The following is a 12,890-nucleotide window of genomic DNA, read 5'->3' as shown; positions in this document are numbered from 1 at the left end:
GTGTGTGTGTGTGTGTGTGTGTGTGTGTGTGTGTGTGTGTGTGTGTGTGACCTTTCAAATGTCCCTTAAAGAAGATTTATATTTTAATTTGTTTGAGTTCACAGTAGAGAAAAACACGCTGTTTTGGCAACAAAATCATCGCTTTGCTCCATGTGGGCATTTTCAGAACATGTCTCACAATCCAATACCCCCCCCCCCCCGCTGCAGGTCTGCAGAGGCCCGCACGGCAACGGCGGAGCTGCAGGAGAACATGGGCTCCATGCTGGGCTGGCTGGATAAAGCGGAGGGGGTCCTGGCCATCCCTCTGCAGCCGGCGGAACCACAGCACATCAGAGACACTCTGGGGAAAGTCCAGGTACCATCACGACACAACACAGCATTTATACTGAGCCACTGAGCTGTCTGTGTGGGTGTGTGACCATCAGCATAATCCAATTTAGCTGCCATCATGGTGTAAATGAGATTCAGCTCTTTATTACTACACTGAGCTTTAAAACATGTGTGTAAATTTAATTTCAAAGCGTGTTATGGTTTCAGATGACATGCTATAATCTCTCATTCTGAAATCCAACCTTATTTGTTGGTGTGTTTGTGTTTACATAATTAGATTGAAAGAGCTGTGTCCTACTTTAAGCTGCTGCAATGATTTCTTTCTGACTTGTGGTGTGTCAGGCACGCGTAGAGGAGCTTCCTGCCAAGAGTGCGCTGATGGAGGATCTGAACACGAAACAGAGGCAGATAACACTTCCTGCTGACAGACAGAACGACGTCAGGGTCATCAACAGTCGCTGGGCTCAGGTCAGCAGCCTTCACTGGGAGAACCACAGCTAACAGCACAACAAAGTGTCAATACTTAGCTTCTTTTATCAGAACATAGCTGCACCAAGCTATAATCCTCTCAGTTAGAGACCAGCTGGTAAACATTTAAGTCAAGCAAAACCAAACTGATTGTAAATGTGTATGAGTGTACCTGAATGAACCCATCCTGTCTGTGTAGGTGTCTAAGGCTCTGCCTGAGCGTCAGCTGGAGATCGAGGCTCTGCTGAGGGAGCTGGAGCAGCTCCAGGGTCAGCTGGACGGCCTGTCAGCCTGGGCCTCTGTCACCAGGGCCAAGCTGGAGCAAAGCCCTGATGAGCCCCGGGTAGGACACACACACACACACACACACACACACACACACACACACACACACACACACACACACACACACACACACACACACACACACACAATGAATGTGACTCCTTTTGAGTAAAACTTTTCGCACGCTATATTCTAAATGTGCATTGGCTCCGTTTGTTTCTCCAGCTCGTTGAGGAAGTACAGGTGAAGCAGCCAGAAGTGGAGTCAGTTCTGGAGAGAGCCAATCAACTGTACAGGGAGAATCCTCCCAACCAACAAGACAAGGTGACATCTTTGTCTCATACGTGTGTGAAGTTGCCATATGAAAATAAAAGCCCTTGATTGCGTCTGTACAATGTTTATAATGTGAAAGTGCGGTATTGTCAACCCATGGTTCTTAATTGTGGTTGTTGTGGTGACAGATGAAGTATGTGAAGTTCAGGGAAGACTGGACTGTGATCCTGGAGCTGGTGCGGCAGCATAAGGAGAGGATGGCCGCTCTACTATTAGCCAGAAAAGCCAGTAAGTCTTTGAGCCTGTTTTTTTCTTCAGTTTTTGTGTCATTTGAGGTCTATGCCTTTGTGTGTTACAGAGAAATATTGGTATGTCAGTTAGTACTGCATGAATATTTTAGCCAGTCCTCATTTTGATAATGCAACGTCGGAGGATTTAAAATGAGGGTAAGGACCGGGGTTTCAAATATCTTCACCATAGAAGAAGGAATAAACTGCAGCTAATAGCGATGACAATGCTAACAGACAAAATATCCTTGTTTTTTATTAAAATCTGAGGCTTAATACAATCACACTTTGAAAGCCTTGATGCTGAGTTTTAGAAATGAAAGAGATAGAGAGAGCGAGATCCAATATGTCAGTGCACATGAATAACGTGTGTGTTTTCGTGTGTCCCAGATGAAACTCTGACAGGAAGTTCCCAGGCTGAATCTGCAGCGTTGGCTCAGTTCAACAAGTCCTGGGCTGAGCTCACTGATTGGCTCACAATGCTGGACAACATGGTGCAGAACAAGCAGGTGGTGGTGGCTGACCTGGAGGACATCAACGAGAACATCAGCAGCCTCAAGGTCAGGACCTCAGAGAGCTCGGTGGTACATTACCAACACTGGTTCCCTCGTTTCAAAGCCTTTTTTGTTTTTAGCATCCCTTTGCTTTTTGTCTAGGGAGCCCTTGCGATGCTAACTACTGTGTCGCCTACACCACTCTATAATCCCAAAAATGACAGATAATGATAATTTGTTCTTTAGATGTCCCTGCAAGAGATGGACCAGCGACGCCCACTTCTGGAGAGACAGGTCACAGCAGCACAGAACCTGAAGAACAAAACCAGCAACCAGGACACCCGCAACGCTATCACTGAACGCAGTATGCCTCACACACGCACACAAACACACTTTATCTGATGTAGAAAAAACTCATAATCAAACCAATGAGACAAATGTGCTGTTGACATGTGTTTGGTAAAAATATAAACAAAAACAAGCAAAGAAGAGCAGAATCTTGCCCATTCTCATCTCAAACTTATTTTGCCTTTCTCTTTCTTTCTGTCATTGTAGTGGACAGGCTTCAGGCTCACTGGGAAGACTCCCAGACCAAACTCTCGGACAGGACGAAGCAGCTCCACAACATGCTGCAGGACTCCAACGATTGGCTGGACGCCAAAAAGGATGCGGATCATTTCATCAGGCTAGCCAGTGAGAGGCTGGAGTCCTGGCAGGAAATCACGTACACGGTGGAGGCGCTGAAGAGACAAAACGCTGAACTGAAGGTCTCACAAGTGTTTCTAAATTAAAAGAAAAATAATTTATATGCACACACTGTTTTCCACCTTTCATGGGAAATTCACAAACAGATGGCTGAAAAATATGATACTACTCACTCTGGGGATGACTCAAAATACATTTAGAAGGCGAGAGTGAATCATCAGCTTTCAGAATTGTTTCAGTTTGTCATTTTTTCTTCCCTCACATGGTTCCCCAGTCCTTTGTGAGGGAGCTGCAGCAGTGGCAGGGGCAGGTGGATGAAACCAACGCTCTGGCAGACAAACTGCTCACGCTGTACTCCAACGATGACACGCACAAGGTCACCCAGGTCAACGACAACATGATGGCCACCTGGACACACATCACCAAGCGGTAATGACACATACTGACTGTACAAAACATCTCTCTACAATTTGTCAAAGAAAAAACAGTTGTTGTGGTGAGAGCCACTCCTGTTTTTTTCCAACCGGTGACATTGTGTCCTGTGTCTGCAGTGTCTCGGACAGAGAGGCGGCTGTAGAGGAAGCTCTGAAGCTGCTGCAGCAGTTCTACCTCAACCTGGAGAAGTTCCTCAACTGGCTCACTGAGGCGGAGACCACCTGCAACGTCCTGATCGACGCCACCAACAAGGAGAGGATGCAGGAGCAGCCGGACGCAGCCCGCAACCTGCTGGCTCAGTGGAAGGTAGAACACAGATACTCCTGTTCCTACACTGTGCACACAGGGATAACCAGGACAACACCTTATTAAAGGGGCCCTATTCTGCTTATTCTCAGGTTCATAGTGTATTTACTGCCTCTACGTAAGGGCTTCAGCTTGCTAGTTGAAGCATACATAATAACACTCCCATTTGGACTAGATTCAGTGAATGCAACAGCTGCATTGTAACACCGTGGTGTTGCATTTCCTGTCCGGAATTATTGAGATTTTGTAAGAGCACACTGTGGGAAGAAACACAAGGTTATTCCTAAACATGATCTGTTTTACCAGTTACATGACAGTGCATACCCCTTAGTGGAGCAGAGCAATGCATCCTTTACTTGTTAGTGGCTGCAGGAGTAATGATTTATTTGGAACAGAAGATGAATAATTTCATGACTGAGGTTACAGCAAGATTTAGAATTCACCACAGAAATAGTGCTAAAAGAACATTAAATATTAATGTTTTGCACAACTTGTCAGAAGGGATTAGACATTTCCAGTTTATGACCCAGAGTTCGCTGCTCTCTTCCTTGCCCCGGCTGGTATGACAGGAATGCTGACACAGCAGCATCGAGAGATCTCATTGGCTAGTCAGTGCCTTGCAGACAAATGCAAAATCCCCCTACTGCATTGTGGGTGTTGAAGGGAAAGCTCTGTTCTGCACGAGAACAAATTCTGACCCTCGGCCTTACCCTGCGCCCACATACTGGTGGAACGGCGTGTGCACGAAACACACACTTACTATAAAGGAAAGCAGCATTTTGGAAATGAATTTACACACACACACACACACACACACACACACACACACACACACACACACACACACACACACACACACACACACACACACACACTGCTGTCAGTACAACAGCAGCACTGTATGCAGGGCTCAGATAGTCTTCTGTGTCCAATTATAATGGAGGACGGCAACACGGAATAGCATCCAGGGAGCGCACACACACTCTCAGGCTGCAACACTGCACGCAGATAACGTTTAATTGGAAAACGAGCGCACTCATCCTTTTATGCCTCCTTTCAAGTTCTCTCCTCCTCTCCTCTCCTTCTGACTCACACCCTCCAATCTTTCTCCCTGTTTTTAACTAACTCTCCCTCCCATCCTCTTCATCTCCAAATCTCTTTGTCACACGCGCACATTTAAACACTTATGCATCCACGTTGGGAGCTAATCTTGAGGGACTAGGAAGCGGAAGATGATGCCTGTCGTTCTTCACGTCTAGTGGGAGTAAAGTTTTGAGGATGCTGCGCAGGAAGGTCTACAATGTTCAGGTTGGGAAAGAAAATCAAGCGCTGGTCTTTTGCAAATAAACATTGTAATCCTAAATGTATATATGGAAGAATGTCCAAAAAAAGCTAATGGTTGAGTGTTTGTGATGTGGAGCTTAAATTAAATAACAACAATACCACAAACCAGAGAGGATTAGGACCACATGAAATTAGAACTACTGTGATGTTTAGGTTTTCTTTGTTTTGAAATGTAAGTCCGAATTCTGAGATTTTCTTCTCAGTCTGAATTGTGAGATGGCACACACTATAAATAACCCAGAGAACTAATCAATAAAAAGTGATGTTCTTAATAAATCATGTGTTGCTTTATATACGAGTTATGTTAGTTGCAACGTTGCGGGAATTCCCCCTCCAGCATCTCTGGTTTTCCCCAAACACCCCCCTAAAGAACTGTTGTTTTTCTTCGTTTTAAAGGTCATTATGAAATGACAGTCTATTCAATCATTATTTATTTCCATTCTGCAGTACAGGGGTGCACAGCTGTATTTCAAAGATGATGCAAAAACAATGGTGAGATCTGGTGGTGGATCACATGGCCTGTTATGTTAAATAAAATGATGACGGAGTTCAATCAATACAAATAACGGGAAGATCAATGGACCTGTCAATAATAGTATTCTATGAAACTAAAATAAAAGTGTTTACTATTTTTAATCTGTTCTTTAAAATGTTGAAATGGATTCCGATACGTAATGTTTACTCACTAACTCAATGGTAAAGCTAAAGGCCTGCTATTATTTTTCTTAAATGCATTTAATTGACTGTGAAATGTACCAACCAACTCAGAAATTCAGCTTTATTCCCCTTTCACTTAGCTAAGATTGGTTTGATAAGTACTTTTTTCCTTTCAAGGGTCTTTCTTAGAAGCATTCAAAGTTTCATTAATGCATGCTTTGTCTGAAAATTGCACACAGGTTAGACTACCGCTAACTGAATAACGCATTTTGACATTTCCATGCTACAAAACGTTCCATTTCCAATACATTAAGCCCTTTATTACGTCACAGTCCTGCTGATGGCTGTAAATGACTCCTTCTAAACCCTGATCCCATTAGTCCAGAAAGGTTGTTGCTATTACCAGAAAAGTATTTCCTACATCTGCTACTTTATGTTGCCAGGAGCTGGAGGCAGAGATTGACGGCCACACCGAGATGTACCACTCCCTGGATGAGAACGGCCAGAGGATCGTGACCTCGCTGCGGGATTCGGAGGATGGGGACCTGCTCCAGAGACGCCTGGACAACATGACCCAGCGCTGGAACGACCTGCGCAGCAAGACCCTCAGCATGAGGTGAGGAGGGCATCAGTCTTTACTGGAGAAATCATGGAGTTCCTATAAAGCACAAGAATTAAAATAAAGCCTGTGTGTGTTTCAAGGACCCATCTGGACTCAGAGATGGCCCCGTGGAAGAGGCTCCACATGTCGCTCCAGGAGCTACTGAACTGGCTGAGGCTGAAAAGTCAACAGCTGGAGAAGGAGCCGCCTGTAGGGGGCGACGTGCCCACCGTGCAGACACAGCTGGACACTAACCGGGTAGGAGGACGGACACACACACACACACACACACACACACACACACACACACACACACACACACACACACACACACACACACACACACAAACTCTACGTGGGAACCAAACAGACACGCTGCTTGTCTCTGCAACATTTCTAATTATGTGTACACAACAACATAGATCTTGTTTTTAGGCCGTTGTACGCGTTTGGCAACCATAGGAAAGACTCAAAATAATCTAATTTGTGGTTTTCTTTTTTACTTTGAATCTGGGGCAGGGTTTATAGAACTGGGGGACTTGCATACAGGACATTTTCCTGAAAGTGTAGCTCCGAGTCATACAATAACAAAACCTCATCATCCTGAAATGTTTTATTTTTTCATAGTAAAAAAAGGTTTCGTGGTCTCATTGCAAAAGCATCCATTTACATTAGAGGTAGACTTCCTGTCTCTCTGACCACCATTATGCAAATCAGGTTCTCAACATAAATGGAAAGTATGGTTAAATGAAAAACCCATTTTGTGCAGCGTTTTATGCAAAAAACCGAGATGATTGGCTCCGCTGATTTGGTCATTTCATGTATAAAACTACAATGAGTCTGCCAAATAGTGAGTGCATGCATATAAGCATTAGGAAAAGGCTTTTAGTCGACGTATTTCATAACAAATTAAGAAATGTTTTAGCTTGAGGGGCTACTCGGGCACAAAGACACTTAAATCTAACATTAGTGATGTTTGTGCGTTAATCTAACCACACACAGAGCACATGCAACATTTCTAACAACCTTTTAAACGTGTCTTTCATCATCATTATGTAAAGCACTTGCTACTTCTTGCAGTGATGTGTTGACTCCTAAAGCTGTTCATTTTTGCATTTGTGCAGCAGGTGTTCTTACGCTATTTTATCTCGGGACCTAACAATGTAAATCTCCCCGGGACCCAAGCTCATGAATGCGTAAACGACCAAGAAAATAACTACACTTTGATTAGAAGACAGAAAAACAAATACTTCAGTATATCACTTATAGCCTGTTATGGATGCAGATAATAAGTGTGTGTGCATTCGGTGTGTTTCCAGGGTTTAAGGAGGGAGTTGAGAGCTAAAGAGCCGGTTGTAACCAAAGCTCTTGACGATGTGGGGGTCTTCCTGTCTGAGCTGCCCCGAGGAACTCCATCACCTGAGCAGAGAGGTAACACACACATTTGAAAAAGGGTTCACTCCAGACAATCCTTACATTGTCCTATTTCAGCCCTTCAGAGTTGTTCAGATGTTGTTTCTACGTTGGATTATAACAGTAAGCAGGATAAGCTCTGTTGAAGTGTTTTTTAGGTTAGGCTATTATTACTAATCCTATTTCCATTTAAATGTGAAAACACAGGAAATAGCTCGTTAATTACCAGGGCAAATGGGAAAACTTCAAGTGCTGCATAAAAGTATGGTGGCTTTGAAGGTCAAACCTAAAGAAGATTTCCTCAGGGGACATTGTGGCAATCAAAGTCCTCAACAATTTCAGTAAACACAACAACAAACTTCTCGAACAACAAATAAAAGTGTTGTTTATTGTGAAATGTTGTGTCGTTTTGACGTTCAGGGCCTCCGTATGAAAGGCACACATGTAGTGAATTTAACAGAACTGTCTCTAGTCAAGACATAAAGCTCCTCTTCTTTTCGTCTGTGACTCACATAGTGAACTTTGGACCCTAGCAACAGCCTGGCTGAAAACACAGGGGTTAACACACATACGCATTTTCCCGCAGCCCCCTCTACACCATGGCAGCAGCCCGGTTACCAGGCTTGTAGAAAACAGCTGAACTTTAACTGTGGCCTATTAAACCCATTCAACCGGCAACTCCAAAAGAACACAGAAAGAAAGAATGAACTCCAGCTGCTAATCACTGAATGGAAACAAGCACTTACTTCCTCTTAGAAAGTATTTCAGCCTCTGCGATCTGACCTTCACACTGGCAGCGGTTGGGGACATCTAAAAAAGCTGCATTGGCACAGCGTTTTAGAGTATATGACATTTTGCTTGGTTTAATTTCCTTAAAGATAACCCGTGTCTCCACAAAAATGACTGAGTGCTTTGACATATAAATGAGAGGCACTCTCTCAGGAGCTAGTCTTTATTGTCACAGTTAATGTCAAAAAGAGGCGTTTACACTCAAAGTGTCATCTTAAACTCAGTTCAAAGTTTTAATAAGTAAAGTGATGAAATGCAAACTGCAGGAGCTTGTTTCTTATATGTAATGATGATCGTTTACAAGTTTACATGAAGTGCATTCTAATCTGGGCAAATGATAGTCAGTGTAGTATCAAATTGACCTCTCCGACCTCTGACCCAGTCTCCCCTAGTTCAGGCTCCCCACGTGAGTGTGTATCAAGTCTATTTCCCCCGTTTGTTCAAAACTTCTCCTTTCCCTCAGACATCAGCCCGGAGGAGCGTGCTCAGAACGTGGGGCGAATCCTCCGCAAGGAAGCCGACGACGTGGTGAATAAGTGGGACCGGCTCAACATCGACTGGGCCGACTGGCAGAGGAAGCTGGAGCTGGCTCTGGAGCGGCTGATGGAGCTCCAGGAGGCGGAGGACCTGCTGGACGGACAGCTGAGGCAGGCCGAGATGGTGAAGGAGGCGTGGGAACCTGTGGGGGACCTGCTGATAGACTCCCTGCCAGAGCACATCGAAAGAGTCAAGGTCAGTTGGAGCGCCTTTAAATGAGACATTTAACGTACTGTTTTCTTTCTGTTCTAAGATGCGTAGCCTTTTATGTCTCACTGGTAGTGATGTTGCATGTATGGTACTTCGGCCTGTCAGTGTAACACACATCAGAAGCATTGAACAAGCAGCAGAGTTGAGTTTACACGATGGAGGCATCTGTTTCTCTGCTAGAGCTGTTGAGGTGAGACCGAACCGGTGTCTTCTAACAACCTGTCTGTGTCCCAACTGTCCTCTCACCATTGTGTGTGTGTGTTTTGCAGGAGTTCCAGGAAGAGATCGCTCCCATCAAGGATGACGTCGTACACATGAACCAGTTGGCGTCCACTTTCGGTCCACACGACATCCAGCTGTCGCATAGCAACCTGGAACGCATTGAAGATCTGAACACGCGCTGGAAACTGCTCCAGGTAAAGACAAAGCCAAACCGCCCCCCCTCTCCTGCTGCGGCCTAGCCAGGTCTCGTCCACACTACTCTGTTTTCGTTTTAAAGCGTATAACTTTTGCTATGTTTACACCTCGCGTCCACACTACTCCGGCGTTTTCGAGCCCCTAAAACGGAGGCTTTTGGAAACGCTGCTGGCCCCGTTTCAGTTTTAAAACCCCAGGGCTGCTGATTAATGTGGACAGGCAGAAACGCAGACTTTGGGAAACGCTGACATAGGCACCCATGAGTGCTTTCTGATTGGGTCTTATCGATCCCGAGTATCCTTCTCTGATTCTTCACGCTCCTACCATGTGACCCTTTCTTACCCGAAGGATTCAAATCAGCTGGTACCGGGTCAGATCAGCGTTGACTACCAGTGGTAAACATGGATAACGAAGTAAAAGCGCTGCTTACCTTGTTGTCTTTGGTAGCAGTTGTTGTGCAGGTCAATTCTAGACTTCCTGTTTACACTGGCACGTGCATGCCCAGTATACGTGAATGGTCACATGCTTTTCGGTTTCAGGTGTGTAATGTGGACGGAGATTACTTCTGATACGGAGCTAAAACGCTCGTGTGGATGGAGATCATTTTCATCTTAAAACTCTGGATTAAAACTAAAGTAGTAGTATGGACGAGGCCTGAGACTAAAAGGAAACCCCCTGCCATGATGAATTGAACGTGTGTCAAACTCGTAAAGCCCTTCTTTGAGAGGAATCTGTGAACTCTTTTGTGTTTGTCTGAGTATCTCCTACCAACATGCACACCACCGTAACAAAATCCAATGCACACACACAGCATGTGATCAAAGGCAGGCAGGGTGTGCCTCCATCAGTCTCAATATAAACCCAGTCGCAGCCATGCTGGATGTCAGACAGTGATTGTTACCGGGGGTGACACATAGAGCCAATCAGCTGCCAGGGAGACAAACTGATGCAGAGTCCTGGGCACAGCCGGGCGACGCGGTGACACCACGGTGACGTGACCAGCCGGTCGGTCACTCCAACCTTAGCACCTGATCTGCTGCTTAGACAAACGCATACGCAACCACACACACACACACACACACACACACACACACACACACACACACACACACACACACACACACACACACACACACACACACACACACTCTTTTGTCTTGAGCTAGGTTTTTGTAGTTAATGTAGACAAAAGGTATACACATTGTTTTCTTTCCAATTGCAATCAGCCCATGGATTTGTTTTCGAGTCCAATAAAAAGGACGTTATCATAGCCTAATTTATATATTATGAAACACAGATGGACTGAGAGAAAACAGAAAGACAGACACATATTAAAGACAAGCTCAGTGTCTGCCTTTAAAGACCTTATGAGCATGTACATGTAAAAGCATTTTACAGTCAAAGAAATGTAGTAAGGCTTGAATTTTTTCCAAGTACTAATAATCGTGAAATACTTTCACTCATATATGTTTTACTTTTGGAAGCTTGATCAGTAGATTGCTCTCTCTGTTTACACTGATGTGCAGCAGCGGATATACAAGTGTAAAAAGAGAATCAAGTATCTCGTTTGGCCAGAAAAAAGGATTTGACTGCCAGTGTGTGAAGACTTCAGTTTCCATCGCAGGTGGTTCATTGTGAGCGGGATGTGTGCCCGGGAATTTTGGCAACAGTGTGTGTGTGTGTGTGTGTGTGTGTGTGTGTGTGTGTGTGTGTGTGTGTGTGTGTGTGTGCGTATGTGCGTGTGTGTGTGTGCTATGTGAGTCTCTCCAATGTGTGTTTGTGCTTTCATGTTTTCCGCTTTATTCAATGTTCCGTTTAAGGTGAGTGCTTGTGTTCGTGCACTTGCCTAAAAAGGTCGGAGCTGATTGGTTGGCGCGGGGACATCTTGCAATCTGAGTCATTCCGATAAATTCCTCCTCAACAATCCCACTCCTCTCGTTTTTGTACAAATCTAATTAGGTTACCTTGGATACGGGGAAAAGGAACTCAGGCAGAAATGGATTGGGTGAGGTGGAGTCCAAGGTAATTTTATCCATTGGTTCCATGTCATCAACGCCCCACCCAAAAAAAGAACTGGTCATTACCGTCATAGCTTCGTCTGTTCGTCTTTGCATATCATGAATCTCACACACACACACACACACACACACCCCCTGACAATGTGTCATCCGTCTTCTATATGTTGTGGATGAAAATAAAATGACGTTTATGGGAGAAAGTTGAGATACCGTTAATTTTCCAACGATTCAGAAAACACTGTATTCATTTTGACTTCCTGTAAGTACAACGTGTCTCTCGCCACAGTCTGCCAGAGCTCTGCATGCCGGCCCGAGCCGCACGTGTTGCCTGGAAACACATAGATCATTGAACATCATAATGAATGTAGGCTGAGTTCAGATCCATTCGAGTATTGACCACTAGCCTTTGTCGTTTTTCCTCTTCATACTGCTGTATTATGGCTGACAGGATTTGTATTTTTGGTCAGTTTGTATTATGTTGTTTATAATATGTTACTATTTACAGCACTGTATGAACCAGATACTTCTAGTCCTACATTCATGTTCCATTTGTAACTCCTGTCTTAGATTTATATGAATATTAAGATATGTATTTAATGTTGCTAATTGAATAGGGATGTTATGCATGGTTACAAATAGGTGTTTTCTTGGATGAATCACAAGCTAAGTTTTGCTGGGTAGGGTCTGTGCTGCCCTCTGCTTCATCTTGCCTCCATCTGTGTTCCTACATATTTCAAATCCATCTAGAGCTGAAGGAGGCTCACAGGGGATCCTCTCTGAATCCTTCACTACTACCACATGCTTGTCTTTGTGTCTCCTCCTCCCGTCATTTCCCCTTTCTCTGCTCATCCTTGTACTTCTTGGAGTATATCATGTGTCTTCATGTGACACAATCCCCCCCTAAGTGTATTCCCACCATGGCTTTAAGAATCTATTCATAACTTTGAGGTAGCATATGGGCTGGAAGTTTCCTTGTGACCTCAAAGTGAATGATTCCTAGGATTATATTTCCTCTTTTCCTAAGAAATATGAATTTCTCTTCCCTTTGATTTGTTTTCATTTCATGTTGTCAAATATATCAGCACATGAGAATCCTGTTTATTTATCTATGCCTTTCTTTGCATCTCTCTCCATCAGATGTCCGTCAGTGAACATCTGAAGCAGCTGACGGACGCTCAAAGGGACTTTGGCCTTCTGCATGGTGAGACACACACACTCACACACCAGTTGAAAGTGGGTGTAAAAAAAGAGACCAGACAAAATGTTTTAGACTAAATGAATCACTTAGTGGCACTCAATAAGTGACGGGTTTGGCGAGAGA

General features: G+C 44.3%; 1 protein-coding gene across 1 annotated transcript in view; it reads left to right on the top strand.

The window, feature by feature from the left end:
- Positions 1–12,890, top strand: part of LOC134860813 (dystrophin-like) — a 157,881-nt gene that overhangs the window by 119,613 nt on the left and 25,378 nt on the right. Inside the window, 17 exon segments of the mRNA XM_063877636.1 lie at positions 208–355; positions 673–798; positions 998–1,141; positions 1,309–1,407; positions 1,545–1,644; positions 2,034–2,203; positions 2,384–2,501; positions 2,693–2,904; positions 3,117–3,271; positions 3,394–3,583; positions 6,028–6,200; positions 6,287–6,443; positions 7,505–7,616; positions 8,851–9,119; positions 9,404–9,550; positions 11,511–11,573; positions 12,707–12,770. Of these exon segments, the coding sequence (XP_063733706.1) occupies positions 208–355; positions 673–798; positions 998–1,141; positions 1,309–1,407; positions 1,545–1,644; positions 2,034–2,203; positions 2,384–2,501; positions 2,693–2,904; positions 3,117–3,271; positions 3,394–3,583; positions 6,028–6,200; positions 6,287–6,443; positions 7,505–7,616; positions 8,851–9,119; positions 9,404–9,550; positions 11,511–11,573; positions 12,707–12,770 (2,447 nt within the window).

This window comes from Eleginops maclovinus, chromosome 24 (genome assembly GCF_036324505.1).
Source record: "Eleginops maclovinus isolate JMC-PN-2008 ecotype Puerto Natales chromosome 24, JC_Emac_rtc_rv5, whole genome shotgun sequence".
Taxonomy (NCBI): Eukaryota; Metazoa; Chordata; class Actinopteri; order Perciformes; family Eleginopidae; genus Eleginops; species Eleginops maclovinus.
This window is presented reverse-complemented; position numbering and strand designations above follow the sequence as displayed.